Here is a 24624-nt window from a genome sequence, read left to right as displayed (position 1 = left end):
CATTAACTGTGGGATAGAACAAACACGAAAATGACTGGCTTTTAATGGCCAAAGGTATAAACGGCAGGCTGTCTTCTTCTAATAGATTTATTTCAATCTTTGGCAAGCTAGGTAATTTTTGCTGTGGTCTGGAACAACATGGCGCACAAACAACTATCAGAAATGCAGCCAATATTACATACATGTGTCATGAGACATAAATAATATACAAAGAGGATAAAAGTAAAGGGTGTTAAATGAGCTCAAATATACCTACAAATGAGGCATAATGATGGAATATGTACATATATGTAGTCTAAATAGCATGTTAGCATTGAATACCTTGCAGTCATGCACTGACCAAATATGCCTGAGTAGTATTAGGATTAGTCAACAAAGCGTACCTTTGAGTATTTACACACAGCACAGAATAAGTCGTTTGGTGGACAAAATGAGACCAAGAAGGAGTAGAAAATTTTACATGTAAACAAACTGTTGCGTCACAGTCCACACTACGGTGAGTTCAAGAACCGCTAAAATTATTCTATTCTATTCAATTAGTAAGACAAAACGATGTTAACCAAATAGTGTCATCAGTGAAGCATACACACAAACATATTAAACAGTGGTAGTTCTAACAATTGGGAAGGTTTGTGTCATGTTTGTCCTCCAAAAAATCTGAGGATCTGAAATGTAGCCATTACATACGGCGTCATGAGACATGCAAAACTAAATTATATACAAAGAGGATAAAAGTAAAAGATATCAAATTACCTAAAATGTAGCTACAAATGAGGCCTAATGATGCAATATGTACATACAGCTAGCCTAAATAGCATGTTAGCATCAATGAGACCAAATATAGAATAGAATAGAATAGAATAGAATAGAATAGAAAGTACGTTATTGATCCCTGGGGGAAATTCAGCATCACGGTTCACTCACACTAGACAATAATAATAATAAATAATATATAACATATATTATATATACAATATATGAATAATATAAATATCTTCTACATATATTCTACATTTAAGTGCAGTGAAGAAGGAAATATGCCTGATTAGCACTCCAACAAGTCAATAACATCAACAAAGTGCACCTTTGTACTTTCAAGCACAGCATAAAACGTTTGTTGGACAGAATGAGACGAAGAAGGAGTGGAAAATTTTACATGTAAACCATCTGTTGAGTCACAGTACACACTTTGGTGAGTTCAAGTCAATATCTAAATGTAACTTAGATATTGGGCTTCACTGTGTAATGTGAAATGTCACCAGAGAAAAAGCGCTATATAAATATAATTCACTTCACAATACCTGCTCAGTGGACTAGTGGTTAGAGTGTCCGCCCTGAGACGGGTGGGTTGTGAGTTCAAACCCCGCCTGAGTCATACCAAAGACTATAAAAATGGGAGCCATTACCTCCCTGCATGGCACTCAGCATTAAAGGTTGGAATTGGGGGTTAAATCACCAAAAATGGTTCTCGGGCACGGGCACCGCTGCTGCTCACTGCTCCCCTGACCTCCCAGGGGGTGGTCAAGGGTGATGCAGAGGATAATTTCGCCACACCTCGTGTGTGTGACACTTTAACTTTAACTATGGGGAGTTCATGAACTGCCGAAATTAGTAGGACAAAACAAAGTTCACCAAACATCAGTGAAGCATACACACAAACATATTAAACAGTAGCAGTTCTAATAATTAGGAAGGTTTTTGTCATGTTTGTCCACAAAAAAAATAATACCAAAACAAACAAAAAAAATATTTCCCTGTCTTTTTCCATTTTAAAACCTTTTTAAAAAAGGCCCCAGGAGGACACTAGGGCGGCGCTAAAGAGCCGCATGTCGCTGATCCCCAGCTTACTCCATGAAAGTGTACACAGGTTACAAAGCTATAATAAAATGGAGAGGCTTGAAGTAAATATCATTATTTTCTTATTTTTTTTACAGGAAAATAAGTTTCCAAATACAAACTTTTTCAACTGCCAACCCTGATCATGAATCACGCTGCCGATATTATCGGCCGATAAATTCTTTACAATGTAATTTTGGAAACCATCAGTATCGGTTTCAAAAAATACAATTTAGGACTTTTAAGAACTCTGCTGTAAGAAGTGGTACACGGATGTAAGGAGAAGTACAGAGCAGTTGCGTCTCCCAGTCCTACTCGCCAACCCTCCTGATTTTCTCGGGAGACTCCCGAATATTTAGTGCCCCTCCCAAAAATCTCCCGGGGCAACAATTCTCACGAATTTCTCCCGATTTCCAACCAGACAACAATATTGGGGGCGTGCCTTAAAGGGGAACATTATCAGAATTTCAAAATGGTTAAAAACAATAAAAATCAGTTCGCAGTAGCTTGTTTTATTTTTTGAATTTTTTTTTCAAAATTTTACCGGTCCCGGAATATCCCTAAAAAAAAGCTTTAAAGTGCTTGATTTTCGCTATTTGCGATGCAACTATCCATTTCCCTGTGACGTCACACAGTGCTGCCAATGTAAACAAACAATGGCGAAAAGCACAGCAAGATATAGCGACATTAGCTCGGATTCAGACTTGGATGTCAGCGGCTTAAGCGATTCAACAGATTACGCATGTATTGAAACGGATGGTTGGAGTATGAAAGTATTGAAGAAGAAACTGAAGCTATTGAGCGAATAACTATTGACGCTATTCATAGCCATAGCATGGCCGAATAGCTGCGATAGCATCGCCGGTAAAATGTGCGGACCAAACGATCAGGACTTTGGCATCTCGTGACACTGGAGCAACTTAAATCCGTCGATTGGTAAGTGTTTTTTTTCGCATTAAATGTGGGTGGAAGAAATCGTAATATAGTTGCAAATGCATCCATACATCTCTGTGCCATGTCTGCTTTAGCACCGCCGGTAAATAGCATGTAAGCATTGATTAGCGTAGCATGTTAGCATCGATTAGCTGGCAGTCACGCTGCGACCAAATATGTCTGATTAGCACAGAAGTCAACATCAACAAAACTCACCTTTGTGATTTTGTTGACTTTATCGTTGCAAATGCATCTGCAGGTTATCCATACATCTCTGTGCCATGTCTGCTTTAGCACCGCCGGTAAATAGCATGATAGCGTCGATTAGCGTAGCATGTTAGCATCGATTAGCTGGCAGTCACGCCGCGACCAAATATGTCTGATTAGCACATAAGTTTACATAAACAAAACTCACCTTTGTGATTTCGTTGACTTTATCATTACAAATGCATCTGCAGGTTATCCATACATCTCTGTGCCATGTCTGTCATCGCCGATAAAATGTGGAGACACTCTGGCACATTCAATGGGGTTCTGGCGGCAGACACTTTCGCATCTTCGGGCCAGTGGTGAAACTTGAATCCTTCCCTGTTAGTGTTGTTACACCCTCCGACAACACACCGACGAGGCATGATGTCTCCAAGGTTACAAAAAATAGTCGAAAAAACGGAAATGAACAGAGCTGAGACCCAGTGTTTACAATGTGTTGAAAATGAAAATGGCGGCTGTATTACCTCGGAGACGTCACATTCTGACGTCATCGCAAGAACAGCGATAAACAGAAAGGCGTTTAATTCGCCAAAATTCACCCATTTAGAGTTCGGAAATCGGTTAAAAAAATATATGGTCTTTTTTCTGCACCATCAAGGTATATATTGACGCTTACATAGGTCTGGTGATAATGTTCCCCTTTAAAAGCACTGCCTTTGCGTGCCGGCCCAATCACATAATATCTACGACTTTTCACACACACACACACACAAGTGAATGCAACGCACACATAAGTGAATGCAAAGCATACTTGGTCAACAGCCATACAGGTCACACAAAGGGTGGCCGTATAAACAACTTTAACACTGTTACAAATATGCGCCGCACTGTGAACCCACACCAAACAACAACGACAAACACATTTCGGGAGAACATCTGCACCGTAACCCAACGTAAACACAACAGAACAAATACCCAGAAACCCTTGCAGCACTAACTCTTCCGGGAGGCTACAATATAAACCCACCGCTACTCCCCCCCCGCCATCAACCTCCTCATGCTCTCTCCGGGAGAGCATGTCCCAAATTCCAAGCTGCTGTTTTGAGGCATGTTGAAAAAAATAAATGCACTTTGTGACTTCAATAATAAATATGGCAGTGCCATGTTGGCATTTTTTTCAATAACTTGAGTTGATTTATTTTGGAAAACCTTGTTACATTGTTTAATGCATCCAGCGGGGCATCACAACAAAATTAGACATAATAATGTGTTAATTCCACGACGGTATATATTGGTATCGGTTGATATCGGAATCTGTAATTAAGAGTTGGACAATATAAAAATATCGGCCAAAAAGCCATTATCGGACATCTCTAGTACAAATAGATACCACAGCACTTGCAAATCGTGCTGTTCTGTAACAAGGAATTAAACGGCAAAATTTGCAACAGGAAATCCATCCGTTTCGTACCGCTTGTCCCTCGCGATGTAGCAGGTGGGTGCTGGAGCCTATCCCAGCTGCACTCAGACGGAAGGCGTCTCCACCCTGGACAAGTTGCCACAGGCGATTGTTTTTTAAAGTTCCATTGTTTTTGTTAATACGCATTTTTTGTCATGTTGTAAATGTGTCTTTTTCGTAGAAAAATTGCCCGGGGTTTCAGAGGTTAAGGCTATTTCGAAACTAATTATCTCCCTGTAATTGCATGCCAAAGAAGGGTGTGAGCCTCTAGGTTCACGCAGAAAAACGACAAGTGGAGGGTGTCGGTGCTGTCACCCACCTTGTTCGGGGTGTCCTGTTTGTGCAGCGGGGAAGTGAGAGCGAAGGAATTCTCTGGAGCGACAGTCGGCCTGCGTGAGAAGAGAGATGGGGAGTCAGAGATCATTAATGGGAGATGAGGGAATGAAGGCATCTGTCGTACCATCAAATGCAATCAAGAGGTGCGCAGGAAAGTCCTGACACGGTGAACACGCACATTGAATGTTGGACATGGTAATGAGTAAAGATGTCCGATAATGGCTTTTTTGCCGATATCCCCATATTGTCCAACTCTTATTTACCGATTCCGATATAAAACAATACTGATGTATATATACAGTGGTGGAATGAACACATTATTATGCCTAATTTTGTTGTGATGCCCCGCTGGTTGTATTAAACAATGTAACAATCCATCCATCCATCTTCTTCTGCTTCTCCAAAGTTGGGTTGCGGGGGCAGCAGCCTAAGCAGGGAAGCCCGGACTTCTCTCTCCCCAGCCACTTCGTCCAGCTCTTCCGGGGGGATCCCGAGGCGTCCCCAGGCCAGCCGGGAGACATAGTCTTCCCAACATGTCCTTGGTCTTCCCCGTGGCCTCCTACCGGTTGGAAGTGCCCAAAACACCTTTCTAGGAAGGCGTTCGGGTGGTATCCTGACCAGATCTCCGAACCACCTCATCTGGCTCCTCTCCATGTGGAGAGCAGCGGCTTAACTTTGAGTTCCTCCCGGATGACAGAGCTTTTCAGCCAATCTCTAAGGGAGAGCCCCGCCACCCGGCGGAGGAAACTCATTTCAGCCGCTTGTACCCGTGATCTTGTCCTTTCAGTCACAACCCAAAGCTCATGACCATAGGTGAGGATGGGAACGTAGATCGACCAGTAAATTGAGAGCTTTTCCTTCCGGCTCAGCTCCGTCTTCACCACAACAGATCGATACAGCGTCCGAATTACTGAAGACGCCGCACCGATCCGCCTATCAATCTCACGATCCACTCTTCCCTCACTCGTGAACAAGACTCCGAGGTACTTGGGCTCCTCCAGTTGGGGCAGGGTCTCCTCCCCAATGTAACAAGGTTTTCCAAAATAAATCAACTCAAGTTGTGGAAAAAAATGCCAACATGGCACTGCAATATTTATTATTGAAGTCACAAAGTGCATTATTTTTAAAACATGCCTCAAAAAACCAGCTTGGAATTTGGGACATGCTCTCACAGAGAGAGCATGAGGAGGTCGCGGTGGGCGGGGTTTTTAGGGGGTAGCGGGGGGTGTATCTTGTAGCGTCCCGGAAGAGTTAGTGCTGCAAGGGGTTCTGGGTATTTGTTCTGTTGTGTTTATGTTGTGTTGCGGTGCAGATGTTCTCCCGAAATGTGTTTGTCATTCTTTTTTGGTGTGGCTTCACATACATCCATCCGTCCATTATCCACCGCGTAGTCCCTTTGGTTCGCGGGGGGCGCTCGTGCCTATCTCAGCTACAATCGGGCAGAAGGCGGGGTACATCCTGGACAAGTCGCCACCTCATCACAGGGCCTGTGGCTTCACAGTGTGGCGCATATTTGTAACAGTGTTAAAGTTGTTTATACGGCCACCCTCATTGTGACCTGTATGGCTGTTGACCAGGTATGCGTGGCATTCACTTCTGTGTGTGACAAGCTGTAGATATTATGTGATTGGGCCGACACGCAAAGGCAGTGCCTTTAAGGCACACCAACAATATTGTTGTCTGGGTGGAAATCGGGAGAAATCCAGGAGAATGGTTCCCCCGGGAGGGCTCGCCTCTGGAACCAGGCCCAGAGGTGGGGCACTATGGTGAGCGCCATGGGGCCCGGCCGGGCTCAGCCTTAAGAGGCAACGTGGGTCCTCCAATGGGCTCACCGCTCATGGGATGGGTCAGTAGGTCGGGTGAAGTGTGAGCTTTGCGGCAGCCGAAGGCAGGGCCCTTGGCGGTCCGATCCTCGGCTACATAAGCTAGCTCTTGGGACGTGGAACGTCACCTCGCTAGGAGGGAAGGAGCCTGAGCTGGTGCACGAGGTGGAGAAGTTCCAGCTAGATATAGTCGGACTCACTTCGACACTGAGGTGGTTCGAGCATCTGCTCAGGATGTCACCCAAACGCCTCCCTAGGGAGGTGTTTAGGGCACGTCCGACCGGCAGGAGGCCACAGGGAAGACCCAGGACACGTTGGGAAGACTATGTCTCCTAGCTGGCCTGGGAACGCCTCGGGATCCCTCGAGAGGAGCTGGACGAAGTGGCTGGGGAGAGGAAAGTCTGGGCTTGTCTGCTTAGGCTGCTGATAAGCGGAAGAAAATGGATGGATGGTTGGATGGATGGATGGATGGATGGATGGATGGTTGGTTGGTTGGTTGCCCCTGGAGATTTACAGGAGGGGCACTGAAATTCGTGAGTTTCCCGGGAAAATTGGGAGGGTTGACAAGTATGACTGGGAGACACAACTGCCCTGTACTTCTCCCTATGTCCGTGTACCGCTCCGTACAGCGGCTTTTCTAAAAAGTCATAAATTTTACTTTTTGAAACTTTACACAGAACAAACAAAACGGCGATCTTTGCTGCCAAACATAAATCTGTGTGTACAGATGTGTGTTTAGCCCAATGCTACTCAGCATTTCTTACTCAAACACTGTTAGATCCTCCCTGGTGAATACAACTATGTTTTTTAATACTAGCAATTTGATCTCCCACCTCTTCATAATCATAAGGATGAATACAAGCAGAAGATGGATGAAAAGCAAACACCGAAAAAAAGTAGTACCACGGTTGTCGCAAAGACTCCACCGAGAAAAAACAAAAATACAACAGGTGCCCTGTCTCAGCGCAGCATTTCAGAAGCTCTGACTGACTGCTAGGCCACTTCAAGCACTCACCACCAGCTTGCAGCACATTTGTGTTACTCATACAAATACATTAGAGCAGGGCAGATTGAGCCCAGTTTATAATTTCCTGTTATACAGTATACCAGGCAGTCTTGCACTAAAGGAGGACTATGTTAGTGTTTACTTTATTACTCTAGTATATTCTGGACTGAAGCTGTGTGCCTTCATTGTTTTTGTAGCTGCTGTTTTGAGGCATGTTAAAAAAAAATTGCACTTTGTGACTTCAATAATAAATATGGCAGCCAGTATTCATTGGCATTTTTTTCCATAACTTGAGTTGATTTATTTTGGAAAACCTTGTTACATTGTTTAATACATCCAGCGTGGCATCACAACAAAATTAGGCATAATAATGAGTTAATTCCACGACTGAATAAATCGGTATCTGTTGATATCTGAATCGATAATTGAAAGTTGGATAATATCGAAATATCGGCAAAAAAGCCATTATCGGACATCTCTCCCCAAAACCAGGGAAGTTGGCACATTGTGTAAATCGTAAATAAAAACAGAATAGAATGACTTTGCAAATTCACAAAAGCTTAAAAAATTGGTTTCCTCAGTTCCCAAACATTTACTGAGTGTTGTTAAAAGGAAAGGCCATGTAACATGGTGGTAAAAAAAACAAAAACTTTTTTGCAAAGTGTTGCTGCCATTAAATTTTAAGTTATTATTTGCAAAAAAAAAAAAAAAAAAGTGTTTTTGGAAGTCCCTTCTTAGCAGCTCCACTGTAGACACGGCACGAGAGCCAAGCGTGCAGGTTTAACAAAGTTATAATGTTTCCCAAAATGACTTTCCGCATATCGTGACGTCACTCCCAATCTTCCCGACTGCTTACTGTTAAAGACAACAGATGATTAGATTAACACGTAGCACCTGTGAAATTGAATCACCTGTCAGCTGGTGATCGTCTTCAGTAACATGGACAGTGGCGGTGACTTTTCCTCCTACAAGCACTGTTTTTCTCAGGTCGAACATGAAATATCTTGTCTTTGCAGTGTATTCAATTGAATATGAATTAAAAAGGATTTACAAATCATTGTATTCTGTTTTTATTTGTTACTGGCTGCTTGAATTCTTCACAGACAGACCCCAGTCTGGGCAACAACACCTCCTGTGCCATCTCCCTGGGCACTGGGCTGCGTCCTGAGTCCGCTGATGTTCACGTTGATGACCCATGACTGCTGTGCCAGGTCCACTACTAACCACATTGTCAAGTATGCGGACGACACGACAGTAGAGGGCCTCATCCGTGACAACAATGACATGGACTACAGGGAGGAGGTGAAACATCTGGTTGACTGGTGCAGAACCAACAACCTGGTCCTGAACGTCGACAAGACCAAGGAGATCATCGTTGACTTCAGGAAGTACCAGTCCAGCCATGCTCCACAGCAGTGGAGATGGTAAGCAGCACCAGGTTCCTGGGGGTGCAGATAACTGACAATATAACCTGGTCCTTACACACCGGAGCTCTTGTAAAAGAGAGCTCAGCAGTGCACGCACTTTTTGCGTAGGATGAGAGCCTGCTGACCGACAGCATCTCTGTCTGGACTGGAGCCTGCAGTGCCTCAGACTGGAAGTCTTTGCAGAGAGTGGTGAGGACGACGGAAAATGATCATCAGGACTCCTCTTCCTCCTATCCAGGAGATGGCAAAAAGCCGCTGCCTGACCAGGGCTCAGAAAATCTGGAAAGACTCCTCCCACCCCCACCAAGAACTGTTTTCACTGCTGGAGTCTAGAAAGAGGTTCCGCATCCTCCGAAGCAGAACCTCCAGGTTCTGTAACAGCTTCTTCCGTCTGGCCGTAAGACTCATGAACGCATTATAATAATCCCCTCAATTTTCCCCAAAATGGATTAACCCGCTGGAATTAAAAGACAATATAACATACATCCATACACGTGGATGCATATAAAAAAGTGCAATTTATTTATCTTTACAGTAATGTATTTATTTATATATGCACATTATTGCTTTTTGATCCTGAACTACCATGAGCTAATGCAACAAAATGTTGTTCTTATCTGTACTATAAAGTTCAGATTTGAATGACAATAAAAAAGAAGTCAAAGTCTAAGTCTAATTATGAATTACACAACAGGCTAACTTCACTTGTTTTGGGATATGTAGAATCCCCATTACCTACATTGTTAGCTGCCTCTTGCTCTTAGTTTTTATAACGCACAGAAGATAGAAAGATCTGTGTTCTTGTTTTTAATAAGGATTGTGGACAATGAGTAATATTCTGAAAAAGTGAAGTTTTCCTTTAAAGGGGAATATTGTCACAATTTCTGAAGGGTTAAACCAAAAAAAAGCAGTTCCCAGTGGCTTATTTTATTTTTCGAAGTTTTCCTCAAAATTTTACCCATCACGCAATATCCCGAAAAACGGCTTCAAAGGGCCTGATTTTAACCGTCGTTATATCCACCCGTCTATTGTCCTGTGACGTCACTGCGTGAAGCCACCAGAAACAAACATGGCGGATAGAACAGAAAGGTAGGACATAGTAACTCGGATTCAGACACGGATTTTAGCGCCGTAAACGATTCAACAGATTATGCATGTATTGAAACGGATGGTTGGAGTGTGGAGGCAGATATCGAAAACGAAATTGAAGAAGAAACTGAAGTTATTGACAGACAGCGACACGGGAGGAAGTGCGGACGAATTCGGCGATTGCCTTCTAACCAACGATTGGTATGTGTTTGTTTGGCATTAAATGTGGGAGGAGGGGAAGGCTGGATGCAAATATAGCTACAAATGAGGCATAATGATGCAATATTATGCCTCATTTTGACAAGACAAGAAAGTTTGATCACATTACGCCTATACTGGCACACCTGCACTGGCTCCCTGTGCACTTAAGATGTGACTTTAAGGTTTTACTACTTACATATAAAATACTACACGGTCTAGCTCCATCCTATCTTGCCGATTGTATTGTACCATATGTCCCGGCAAGAAATCTGCATTCAAAAGACTCCGGCTTATTAGTGATTCCTAAAGCCCAAAAAAAGTCTACGGGCTATAGAGCGTTTTCCGTTCGGGCTCCAGTACTCTGGAATGCCCTCCCGGTAACAGTTCGAGATGCTACCTCAGTAGAAGCATTTAAGTCTCACCTTAAAACTCATCTGTATACTCTAGCCTTTAAATAGACCTCCTTTTTAGACCAGTTGATCTGCCGCTTCTTTTCTTTTTCTCCTATGTCCCCCCCTTCCTTGTGGAGGGGGTCCGGTTCGATGACCATGGATGAAGTACTGGCTGTCCAGAGTCGAGACCCAGGATGGACCGCTCGTCGGGACCCAGGATGGACCGCTCACCTGTATCGGTTGGGGACATCTCTACGCTACTGATCCTCCTCCGCTTGAGTAGGTTTCCTGTGGACGGGACTCTCGCTGCTGTCTTGGATCCGCTTTGAACTGAACTCTAGCGGCTGTGTTGGAGCCACTATGGATTGAACTTTCACAGTATCATGTTAGACCCGCTCGACATCCATTGCTTTCGGTCCCCTAGAGGGGGGGGGGGTTGCCCACTTCTGAGGTCCTCTCCAAGGTTTCTCATAGTCAACATTGTCACTGGCGTCCCACTGGATGTGAATTCTCCCTGCCCACTGGGTGTGAGTTTTCCTTGCCCTTTTGTGGGTTCTTCCGAGGATGTCGTAGTCGTAATAGTTTGTACAGTCCTTTGAGACATTTGTGATTTAGGGCTATATAAGTAAACATTGATTGATTGATTGATATGTACATACAGCTAGCCTAAATAGCATGTTAGCATCGATTAGCTAGCAGTCATGCCGTGACCAAATATGTCTGATTAGCACACGCCACATAAGTCAATAACATCAACAAAAGTCACCTTTGTGATTTCGTTGACTTTATCGTTGGAAATGCATCTGCTTTGAGTGTCGCAGGATATCCAAACATTCTTGCCATCTCTGTCGTAGCATAGCTGTCATCGGTACAGTGTGCGGAACAAACGAGGGACTTTCGCATCTTTTGACCACTGGTGGAACTTGAATCCGTCTCTGTTCGTGTTGTTACACCCTCCGACAACACACCGACAAGGCACGATGTCTCCAAGGTACGGGAAAACAGTCGAAAAAACTGAAAATAACAGAGCTGATTTGGCTTGGCGTGTAATGTGTTTGAGAGAATGGCGGATCACTTCATGTTGTGACGTCCCGGGTGAAAAGTCGTCGCTCGACAGGCTATCAATTGAAAGGCGTTTACATCGCCAAATTCACCCTTTTAGAGTTCGGAAATGGGTTAAAAAAACATATGGTCTTTTTTCTGCAACATCATAGGTCTGGTGATAATGTTCCCCTTTAAGTTTGATCAGTCTTCCTAATCCATTTATCAATTGCTGAGAGTGCAGTTTGTGTACATGATCAGCACACACCTTATTTATCGGGTATTTTTTTTAGGCTGGAAGACACACTCATGACCCATCTTTAGTGTCCCAGCTCTCACATCAGAATGTACAATACGTTCACTGTCATTGCGGTGACGTCTCACTGTGCCCTCAGTAGAGAAACAACTCCAAAGCGGGATGTTTCCACCTCTATGTCTGACAGGAGGTGTTGTTTTCAGCACCGCCAAACACGTTTTCATATTGTGTCATGCAGTCACTCAGGTGTTGATTGTCAAACTTCCAACAGGCCTCTGCATGTGTCTTGGTGAGCACAAGGACCTAACGGATGGCACATGATTTCAATCCATATTATCTTGGCAACTGTGGTCCCAACTCCTCTGGCAACAAGATCTTTCCCTTTTCCTCACAATCAGTCTTATCCCACCAGGTGGAATGTTGGATAGAGCTCTTTCTCACCAAACATGCCAGTCATATGCAGGTCCAAGTGACAATAGGGACTTCTCTCGTTGCCTTATTTGTATTTGACTTTACTAAATGGACCCGTTTCCAGTGAGGGTTGGACTCCGCCAAGGCTGCCCTTTGTCACTGATTTTGTTCATAAAATTTCTGGACAGCATTTCTAGGCGCAGTCAAAGCGTTGAGGGGATATGGTTTGGTGAATGCAGGATTTGGTCTCTGCTTTTTGCAGATGACGTGGTCCTGATGGCTTCATCTGGCCAGGATCTTCAGCTCTCACAGGATCGGTTTGCAGCCGAATGTGAAGGGACTGGGATGGGAATCGGCACCTCCAAGTCCGAGTCCATGGTTCTCGCCCGGGAATGGGTGGAGTGCCATCTCCGGGTTGGGGAGGAAACCCTGCCCCAAGTGGAGGAGTTCAAGTACCTTGGAGTCTTGTTCACAAGTGATGGAAGAGTGGATAGTGAGAGCGACTGCCAGATCGGTGCAGCGTCTTCAGTAATGACTTGACTTTATTTATTCATGCTTGCAGTGGACCCAAGGCCCCACTGAAAAAACAGCTGGACTTTACAATAGATATCAAACAAACAACAAAAAATGAAAAGAACAAACAGTATTTTAAAAATGTTGAACATCCTCAGGGCAGCAGCAGCATGGAAACTGTTAGCATTCTGGTATATAACTATATTACTTATTTAATTAGTGTCATTATACAGCTTAATTGCAGCGTGCAGGGTAGAGTTTTTAAGTCTCTTTGTCTTTGCTCTGGGCTCGGGTTCAGCCAGCTTATGTTGGTTCCTCAATGTCCTGGCAGTGCGGCTGCCTCGTGTTGGAGGTATCAGGTCATGCAAAGGATGTTGCTCATCATGCAAACGCTGTATTGATCCGTTGTGGTGAGGAAGGAGCTGAGCCGGAAGGCAAAGCTCTCAATTTACCGGTCCATCTAGGTTCCCATCCTCACCTATGGTCATAAGCTCTGGGTTTTGACGGAAACGACACGGGTGCAAGCGGCCGAAATGAGCTTCCTCTGCCGGGTGGCGAGTCTCTCCCTTAGAGATAGGGTGAGAAGCTCTGCCATCCGGGAGAAGCTCAAAGTAAAGCCGCTGCTCCTCCACGTTGAGAGGAGCCAGATAGGGTAGTTCGGGCATCTGGTCAGGAACCCACCCAAACGCCTCCCGAGAGAGGTGTTTAAGGCATGTCTGACCGGTAAGAGGCCACGGAGAAGACCCAGGACACGTTGGGTAGACTATATCTCCTGGCTGGCCTGGGAACGCCTCGGGAGAGGAGAGTCTGGGCTTCCTTGCTTAGGCTGCTGCCCCCGCGTTAAGCTGAAGAAGATGGATAGATGGATGGATAACTGGATTTATATTAATGTTCGGCGGAGCCGGACCGAAGCAAGAGGGGACAGAAAGAAGAACAAAAAAGAAAGACAGAGAGGGAAATTGCAGGGACAAGACAGGTGGAAGACAGAGAGACAACCACAACAAAAACAACAACAACAGAACGACTACGAATTACTACACAAATACGATGTGTACAAATATGATACCAAAAATAATAGCAAAGAACCACTTACTGAAGTAGATACTAATAACACAGAAATGACAATGAACATAATTGCACTACAAATGAATGGAACAATACAAATACCAATCTAAATAAAACTATTGAGAATGAATAATAATAATAATTACCTCTATTATCAACAATACAATTGTTTCAAATACAACAATATATACATGGTAAATTGTTAAATGGGTTGTACTTGTATAGCACTTTTCTACCCCTTTTTAAGGAGCCCAAAGCGCTTTGACAGTATTTCAACATTCACCCATTCACACACTGACAGCGGGAGCTGCCATGCAAGGCGCTCACCAGGACCCATCAGGAGCAAGGGTGAAGTGTCTTGCCCAAGGACACAACGGACGTGACTAGGATGGTAGAAGGTGGGGATTGAACCTGTAACCCTCAGATTGCTGGCACAGCCACTCTACATACATACAGTACAGGCCAAAAGTTTGGACACACCTCCTGAATCAATCATGACTATTACACTGTAGATTGTCACTGAAGGCATCACAACTATGAATGAACACATGTGGAGTTATGTACTTAACAAAAAGGTGAAATAACTGAAAACATATGTTTGTACGATATATGTGTGTCCCAATACAGTACGTGCGGGAGCCAGAGTATGGCTCCAGCCACCCAGCGAGCCCAACCCAAAACAGCAGGTGCACTCACTGCCCCGACCGCGCCTACCTGAGGGTCCCCCACTCCCTCCCCAACAGAGACAAAAAAAACCACACTTCCCCACTAGGCGCAAGACTCCGCCGACAGAGAGAACCCACCTCACCCTCACACCCTCAGCGAGGTCCCTGCAAGGGATTTGCAGGCCACCAGACCGCAGTCCCCGGAGCCTGTGAGGGTCGAGGAGGCAATGAGGGGCAAGCCGAAGCTCTAAGCCCATCCCACCCCTGCAAGTGACATGGGAATATATAAAGCCCCCAGAGTGTCTTACTGTGTAGTTAAAATTAGGAGGTCAGCCATTACCGCTAACGCCCAGTCCCAATTGGTGTGTGTGCTGTAGAGTGAGGGAGATAGGGTGGGGACTAATAATACAATTAAACTTGGGGGACATCAGGGTCATAGTGGGTGCCTACCGTGCTGAGCCCGCCAAACCCTAAGTGTCTAACATGCATTTAAAATTAAGGGATGGACGAGCAGGGTACAAGTCTGGAGGACTCCCCCGCCACGCCTCCCCACAGGCTGTTCCCTCAAAGTCCTATAGGTGTGTTTGCATTGTAAGTAGGAGGACCGGAGGGCTCAGACACAGTTCCCAAAGCCTCCGCAGTCCATGCAGGAGACACACCAACAACCCAGGACCCTGCAAACATCACAGCCAAATGCCACAAAACAGCCCCAGTCTCCTGGCAGGGGACACTCAAATACACACGACTATAAGCAAAACCGCAAAACAAAGTAATTTTGACCGAACAGCCAAGCTGCACTTCTGCCAACAGCCAAAATACCAAACACGGTCGCAGTCCAACAAGTGCGACACCATCTCCAAACATGCCTATCCTCCCCCACTGAAATTTGAAAATGATCCAGAATGCTCCTAAACAAACAGCCCCTCCACACCCGGCCGACACGACACCAAGCGATTCAACCGACCTCATGCCAAACAAAGCTTGCTCCAGCCCGCCCGCCCCAACTCTGTAAAGTCCACACAGACAACCCCAGGCAAAAAAACTGCACAGTCACCATGCTGAGCATGAACACCACACCATCTAAGCTGCCCACGCAGCAATGGATTCACAAAAGTACTGACCACACCTCTGAATGGGGAAGGAAGTCAACCAATCCCACCTACATGTCAGCACCCAAGCCAGCTAGCCAGTCAGCAAGCCAACGCCAGTCTCCACAATTTCATCAGCGCCGGGCCATCAATCATGGCCCCCCGACCACACCAACCCAACACAGCAACGCCAACCGCCGGCAGCTCCACAGCAACCACCACTACCATCACCCATTTGCAGCCACCGAAATCAAAGCAAAAGGGTGGCCGATCCCGCAAACTGCAACAAAGCACCCACCCAGCAACTACGGAGCAACTTGACGACCCCAATATCTTCCACAGCCTAGACAATTGATCCGACCGCACCCAGTGCCACAGCTACACACAGCCGCGGACCACGTTGTTTTGTTGAACAACAAAACAACTGAAGGCTGAAGGCTGAACAACACGCAGTCCCCCGCCCCCGGAAAAGGAGGACCTAGCAGGCATCTAAGCCAACCCACCACCAGGCAGACCGCTCTCAAATATGCCCGTCAATCCGAGGCCTGGTCACCACCAGTGCAGCAGTCAGAGTGTGTCTCCTGGAGGAGGACAGATGCTACTTTGTGGGAGTTGGCGAGATCGTAGGTGACTTTCAGTTTGGCGGTGGTGAGGCCCTCTACATTAAGCCGGAGCATTGACAGAACATGATGCTCAATGGTCGGGATGGGCACCAGCTGGGTGACGACTGATTGACAACATTAGTTTGACAAACTGGTCTTGCACTATTTCTTGCTACTTACAGAGGAGGCCACGTGAAGGCTGTCATTGTCTATCTAGTATCTAAATTGTGCGTGTGTGGGCGCAGCCTATAGGGTGTTGTGATGCGTCTAATGCAGTAGTTAGAGGGAAGGTTGCATGTCTACTTCCCACCTGCTTGCTAACCTCTCACTTACAGACACTACCGCTGGCTAGCCCTTTTGGTGAACGTAGAAGCAGCCGTGTGCGTCAGTCTTCTCCTGCCAGTACACAGCTTCTCTTTCACTAAGACTCTTGTCAACCGTGACCACACATGGTAACTAGGGCCCCGCGACCCATGGCAAACGTGGCAGGGGATCTTGGAGCTGCAGGGGTCCCCAGAGGCGTGATGCGCAGAACCACATTGTGGCCATGCGCTGGCATCACCCAACCACTGCCCTGCTGACTTGTGGATTAGTCTAGGAAGACAAAAGTCAAGGAGAGCACACCCTGAGAGAAAGGCAAGTGCTGGTAGGCGCACCATAGGCGGTCCTCCGACAGACCGGAGCTCCAGCAGCTTCCTGCAGTTGTGAGGAGGTGCCGGTCGTCCTGGGTTTCCCTTGCAATTGGATACAGCTCCCCACAGCGAAGAAGTGACGTTGGAGTCTGCGTGTCCCCCTCGTCGAAAAAGACCTCAACGGCAGAATGGGCGGATGATGCAGAGAAGCTCCACAACGGTCACAATGGCGGGGGAAAGTTGCAGCAAAGATGGGCCCCCAATTATCTTGGTCTCCATGTCATTGGACCCTGGCCTTCTGTTTTCCAAGGACAGTGTGATTGGCTGTCTGTGCACCAGTCTCCCCACTTTAAAAGATCCCACGCACGGACGTTCTCCTGAAGGACTCCCCAACAGGAGTGATCGCCGATGATGATGGGTATCTGCATTATCTTTCTATGTATCTGTTTATCGACATTATCGTCCCATCCATCTATCACATCCATCATTGTAGTAAGTATAAGACAATTTAAATGTAAACTAGTCATTCGACACACGAGGTCAGAGAAGGAAGAGAGCACTAACAATAACAATCATGTTTCAACACCCGTAACACGACCTTCCCCATTTAGCCCTTCAACTCTGCAGCTGTGTCCTTTGGTGTTTCTTCCCCACCATAACTTCCTTATGCAGTCTCAGTCCGTCTCCTGCACTTGAATCCACCTTCCCAAACTTTTTTGGTTCAAGCCAAATCATTCCAATAACTTGAATCATTAGCGGTCCTTTCGGGTCGAGTCGGAGTGGTGCAATTTATTGCTAGCTCCCACGTCTCAGCTGCGGACCCGGAGTCCAGTGGCTGCAGCAGCAGAATGTCAGACAGTCATATATTAACATTTAGACAGCCTGAGGGCCCAAAGGAGGGTTAAGATTTAAATCAATCACACACTTCCTCTGCGTTTAGAGGAGTTCTACAAGTCAACTGTTACAGCTGGTGGAACCTGAGTGATTGTGTCAATCTCCGTTGATGATTTCACCCGTCATTTGTTTTTTTGCACATTTTGCTATCAATTTAGACGTACTAAACATCCACATATCCTGAAGAATGTCAGCATATCTTCAGATCAAGGCTTAAAACACACTTACTCCTGACATAATTATTTTAATGTTTATTGTTTTAGTTCACATCTGCAATGTCTTGTTTCGTATCCAAATCTGTAATGTTTTTATTGCTCCTTATTTATTGTTTTGTACAGTGTCCTTAGGCCCCAAAAAGGTACCTTATAAATAACACTAATTACTGTCATGATCCGTGGCCCTGATCATGTTTTTGTTATGTTCTGTTAGTTTTTGACTCCCTTAGCTCCTATTTCGTGCACCCTTGAGTTTATTTTAGTTTCCTTATTATTTTTACCTGCCTCTGATTTGTGTTCGGGATGCTCACATGTTTCCCGAGCACTAATCCGAGGCATTATTTAAGCCTGACTTTGCCGGTCAGTCGGCCTGGCTTCATTGTTTGTTTCTTGCTACATTTACGTGAGTATTCCTTGTCTCTAGTTTATGATAAGTGTTAGGCTTAGTGTCCAGTGCGATCGGCACGTTTTTCCTCTGACTTTTTTTCCGTTTTTGGTACTTGTTTGATTTCGGCAATAAATCATGTTACTACCTGCACGTCTTGTCCGGAGTGGTCCATTTGCATCCCAGGGGGAACAACCTCGCAGTAAGTTGCCCCCCCGCACGTGAAAAATTACTCTTATAACGCTCAAATGAACCAATGGGAGAGAAACAAAATAGAATTCATTTAGGTGAAGTGAAGTTAATTATATTTATATTGATCTTTTCTCTAGTGACTCAAAGCGCTTTACACAGTAAAACCCAATATCTAAGTTACATTTAAACCAGTGTGGGTGGCACTGGGAGCAGGTGGGTAAAGTGTCTTGCCCAAGAACACAACGGCAGTGACTAGGATGGCAAAAGTGGGGATCGAACCTGGAACCCTCAAGTTGCTGGCATGGCCACTCTACCAACCGAGCTATACTGCCACAAAACAAAACAAGCAAGCAGTCCGTGACCAGTTTATGTCATGGACATACCGTATTTTTCGGACTATGAGGCGCACATAAAGTAATTTCATCATATTCTCAAAATTAACCCGGAGCGCCTAATGCACGGAAAATTTCTGGTTGTGCTTACTGACCTCAAATAAATGTTATTTGGCACGTGGTGTAATGATAAATGTGACCATTAGATGGTAGTCATACATAAAATATATGTGTAGACTGCAATATGGTAAACAACACCAAAACTTTAATTGTTCCGTTGAGAATATAGAGTAAAACATTACACACGGCTCTCAAAAAAATCTGTCAGAATATTTTAGTATGACTTTGAAACCGCACCGCTTGATGGATTGTCGGCGCATTAAGGCTACCGTAGTCAGACATACAAGTGTTATTAGGACGTGTGTATAAGGACCACAAAATAGCACGTATTAGCAGAAATATTATCTGGCCTTTTGTTTTGCATTTTTATTGTCAGAATTGTCCCTGACATTTTGGCTATGTTTTAGTTTTTCATCTGCATTTGTCTTTGTTTCCTGTCAGCGCTGTTATTTTGTCTTTATTTCCTGCTTGTTTCTCTGAGTGCTGTGTCCCCTCAGCTGTGGCTTATTGGCACCTGGCCACACCTGGTGTCAATCAGCCAGATGCTATTTAGACCTGTTTTCTCCTACAGTCAGTGTTGGATTATTGTCGTGTCTTTGTCACAACTACCTGTCAATGTCATTGTTACTTATCGTTGTAACTGTGTCTACTTTCGTTCACTCTGCTCATGCCATAGTTCCTTCGTGTCACAGTTTGTTCTCCGCCTTGTGCGCGCCTTTTGTTTGTACCCTTTTGTTTGTTCTTGTTTTAGTGTTTGATTAAATCATGTTTTCCAATTCAATGCCTGCCGCCTTCTCTGCATCTTGGGGTTCGTTACAAACTCAAACTGACAATTGTGCAAAATCAACTTTTCTGACCTCCCGGTACCTGCTAAACTGTGTTTGAGATCCGCATAAGTCCTGAAAATGTGGAGACCGTGGGGACGACATACTTGATAAGCTTTTTCTTTTTCCTCTATCTTCTTGTTATGTGACATTCATCTTCCGCTGTTGCCATTTCTAATATAAAATAGCGTAAAGTGGCATAGAGTTAGTAGTCTCGCTATGGAAGCGCTAAAACATACCGGTGCTGTGAGTTTACATTATTCTCCCTAGGAACTTTAGTTATTAGAGGGTTCCGTTCGGGCAGTTTTCCGGCGTTGTTGTTGCACTTGTAAGCTCCGGATGAGGAAATGCTGCTCCGTTGTTGATTGAAGTTGTCATGATCCGTGGCCCGGATCATGTTTTTGTTACGTTCTGTTTTTTTTGGACTCACTTAGTTCCTGTTTAGTTCACCTCTGGTTTGTTTTGGTTTCTAGGGGGAATTATTTAGTTCACCTGCCTCTGGTTAGTGGTCGGCACGCTCACCTGCAGTCGACCACTAATCAGAGAGCTATTTATTCACCTCTCTCGCCACACTCGTCCTGGCTTCTTTGTTTACGTCATGCTTCAAGTTTTGCTTGTCTCCTTGCCTATGCTAAGTTTAGCTTCAAGTGCGATTGGCATGCATTTATTTCGACTTGTTTTCTGTTCTTGGTGGTGCTTTGATTTTTTGGGAAATTAAATCATGTTTCTACCCGCAAGTCCTTTCCCGAATGGTCCGCTTGCATCCCGGGGGAACGGACCGTGCAGCAGGATGCAACCCCATTGTGACAGAAGTCTGAATGTCATTAAAACAATTACCACTATCTTTTGACACTTCTTCCACTCTCATCCTTGCACGCTACACCGCCACAACAAAGATGACGGGGAGAAGACGCTGTCGAAGGTCAGCCACGTAAATAAGACCGCCCACAAAACGGCGCATCCTGAAGCGACTGTCAGAAAGCGCCTTGAAGATTATGTGTAAAACATTATGAATGGAACATTTTGACCAATGAACCACCATCACATGTTATGTAGACCACAAAGAAAATCAATCAATCAATCAATCAATCAATCAATATTTATTTATTCAGCCCTATATAACAAGTTTCTCCAAGGGCTGCACAAGCCACAACGACATCCTCAGTTCAGATCCCACATCAGGGCAAGGTCCTCTCCAAGGTTGAGAAACCTTGGAGAGGACCGCAGATGTGGGTGACATTCCACATCTGGATCTAACATAATAGTGAAAGTCCAGTCCATAGTGGATCTAGTTAATAGTGTGAGAATCCAGTCCATAGTAGATCTAACAAAATATTGAGAGTCCAGTCCATAGTGGATCCAACATAATAGTGAGAGTCCAGTCCATAGTGGATCTAGTTAATAGTGTGAGAGTCCAGTCCATAGTGGGGCCAGCAGGGGACCATCCCAAGCGGAGACAGGTCAGCAGAGCAGAGATGTACCCAACCAAAGCAAAGGTGAGTGGTCCACCCCTGGTCCCGACTCTAGACAGCCAGCAGGTCATCCATGGCCAAGGAAGTGATTTACATTTAGAAAAAAAATGTTCTATTTTTGAGCTTTTTTCATTTGTAAGGTGCACCGGATTATAAGACGCATTAAAGAAGTCATATTATTTTATTTATTAGTAAATGTAAAAGACTTCCTTGTGGTCTACATGATGATGGTTCTTTGGTCAAAATGTTGCATGGATGATGTTTTACAGATCATCTTCAGGACGCTTTCCGACAGTCGCTTCAGGATGCGCCGTTTTGTGGGCGGTCTTATTTACGTGGCTCACCTCCAACAGCATCTTCTCCCCGTCATCTTTGTTGTAGCGGTGTAGCGTGCAAGGACGGGAGTGGAAGAAGTGTCAAAAACATGAAGCTAACTGTTTTAATGACATTCAGACTTGACTTCAATCAGCGCAGCAGCGTCTCCTCATCCGGAAACAACAACAAGGCCGTAAATGTGTCCCGTGAAAAACCGTCCAACCGGAACCCTCTAATAACTAAAGTTCCTTGGGTGAATAATGTAAACTCACTACACCGGTATGTTTTAGTGCTTTCATGGCAAGTTTACTGACAGATAGAAGTAAGAACTTTACACTACTTTATATTAGAAATGGCAACAGCAGAGGATGAATGCCCCATAACAAGAAGATAGAGAAGAAGAAGCTTATCCACTACGGCGTCAGATGCACGCACATTTTTAGGACTTATGCAGATTTCAAGCATTCCTTATTCTCTAGCAGATGACTTTTCAAATGATGCTACAAATTAGCAGTCATGCTATTTTTTGTAGCAATGCTTTTTCCGCATACTTGACATATTACGGTTTTCTGTTCAACATATTCCCGCTTGAAGCAAAACCACTGCCAGACAATGGACCCCGTGCTGTTTTTATCTTGGGAATTAATTTTTCCTCCATTTGTGACCAGATTCGCACCTTCTCTCTCTCCTATTACCACTCGCACCGCACCGCTAGCATCACAGCTAACTATACCCATGCCGCTACCTCTCTGCTCCACGAGGGCGTATGACATTGCACGCGTGACAGTATGTGACGTATGTAAGAAGGTGCGCTTGTTTTATGTTTCGGTGAGAAGGCGAGACAATACGGAGTGAGAAGAGCCTGTAGTGTAATGCCCGCTGCAAAAAGCAACTGAGTGAGAACGTATACACGAATATCACGATGTAGTCATTTTCTATATCGCAGAGAGACAAACCCAATATTCGATATATCACCCAACCCTTAAGAAAGGTCATGAATTTCTAACATATAAAACATGCATTTTTCATGAGCAAAATGCACACAGGAAGCTGAGCAATACATGCAGTAAGTGAATGCTGTTGGGAGACCGGAGATATATTTAAAAAGTCACTACGGTAGAGAGGGGAAATAAGCTGTTACTGTGTGTCTCAGGTAGCGCCGTAGAGTCCCATTATTAGCAGATGTCTTCCCATCAGGGATGAGAGGTTTCATTGATTCCCGCAAAGAGATAATGACCAGTAGACTTGACCACAACTCCAGTATGTGTACGTGTCACAGAACGGATACTAGAAATGTAGGGATTGTATCAACTAAGAGGCTTACTTACCACTCAGTACACTCACAGATTGCAAAAAGGAAGAAAATAAGCTTCCCATTAAAGGTGTGCTATTCAACAGTGCTATATGCGATTACCATTGCTATTTGCTGTAAGCCATCACGGTCGGCGGTTTGGATCAGCAAAATGCAAAATTCATGCGGATTACTTACTGGGGATTTTGTTTCAAGGGGAACAATATTTAGCACTTCAAGGGACACATATTTTCAATATGAAGCAGGTCAATTGAAGCTTACCATAAAATCCTGCAGTAATAAAACATGTAAAATGTTATGTTAGGACATTACTTTAGTATACGGGAGTATCATCACTATGGAAACGGTGATACCCCTGACAAGCACTAGAGCTATCGTATTACCGTTGCGATGCGTGGGTTCATTTATTATTTGTGTAAGACCACAGTTATCAATTATAGGCTGGAGCGCTACATACGGAGGGTCCGATGGAGTATTCATATGGATATTAAAGTCCCCCGTTATAATTATATTGTCGGCGTGCGTCACTAGATCAGCAACAAACTCTGAAAATTCACTGATAAACTCTGAATAGGGCCCTGGGAGGTGGTAAATAACAGCCAGGTAGAGAGGCAGCGGTGCGAAAGACCTCATAGAAAGCACCTCAAACGATTTATATTTACTATTTAAGTTAGGGGTAAGGTTAACGTTTTCATTGTATATTAGCGCGACCCCCCACCCAACCCTTTTAAGAGGACGGACAATATGGGCCTTCGTATAGTTAGGAGGAGATGCCTCATTCAGCGTCTGGTTTGAGCCAGGTTTTGCTGAGACCAATGACATTAAGATTGTTGTCTCTAATGACCTCATTAACTAATAATGTTTTGGGAGACAATGATCTTATGTGTAAAAAGCCCATGTTATAAGTAGTGGGCTGTTTTGAAGAGATTTTGTTGAAATTATCCGTAGTAGCAATATTAATAATGTAGTGTTTATTATGAGTAGTACTCTTTAAATAATTTTGACCATATCTAGTCATTCTCATTGACATCCCACTGAGTTGAGTTTTTCCTTGCCCTTATGTGGGATCTGAACCGAGGATGTCGTTGTGGCTTGTGCAGCCCTTTGAGACACTCGTGATTTAGGGCTATATAAATAAACATTGATAGATTGACTGATTAGAAATGTTATGGACATTTCAGTTGGTAAAGAAAATGGTAAAGAAAAACGGAATACAATGATTTGCAAATCCTTTTCAACTTATATTCAATTGAATAGACTGCAAAGACAAGATATTTAATGTTGGAACTGAGAAACTTTGTTATTTTTTGCAAATATTAGCTTATTTGGAATTTGACGCCTGCAACATGTTTCAAAAAAGCTGGCACACGTGGCAAAAAGGACTGAGAAAGTTGAGGAATGCTCATCAAACACTTATTTGGAACATTCCACACGTCAACAGGCTGATTGGGAACAGGTGGGTGCCATGATTGGGTATAAAAGCAGCTTTTGTGAAATGCTCAGTCATTCACAAACAAGGATGGGACGAAGGTCACCACTTTGTCAACAAACGCGTGAGCATTTTGCTTAAAAACAACA

The 24624-nt window shown here is 44.5% G+C and overlaps 1 protein-coding gene across 9 annotated transcripts in view; it reads right to left on the bottom strand.

The window, feature by feature from the left end:
• LOC133538833 (endonuclease V-like) overlaps positions 1-24624 on the bottom strand; it is a 200710-nt gene that overhangs the window by 121206 nt on the left and 54880 nt on the right. For all 9 annotated transcript variants that reach the window (XM_061880668.1, XM_061880669.1, XM_061880662.1 and 6 more), the window contains one exon: positions 4758-4827. In XM_061880668.1, coding sequence (XP_061736652.1) covers positions 4758-4827 — 70 coding nt within the window. The remainder of the gene's footprint in view (positions 1-4757; positions 4828-24624) is intronic.

Source organism: Nerophis ophidion, linkage group LG20, assembly GCF_033978795.1.
Source record: "Nerophis ophidion isolate RoL-2023_Sa linkage group LG20, RoL_Noph_v1.0, whole genome shotgun sequence".
In the NCBI taxonomy this organism is placed as follows: Eukaryota; Metazoa; Chordata; class Actinopteri; order Syngnathiformes; family Syngnathidae; genus Nerophis; species Nerophis ophidion.
Note: the sequence above shows the minus strand (reverse complement) of the source record. Positions and strands in the feature narration are given on the sequence as shown.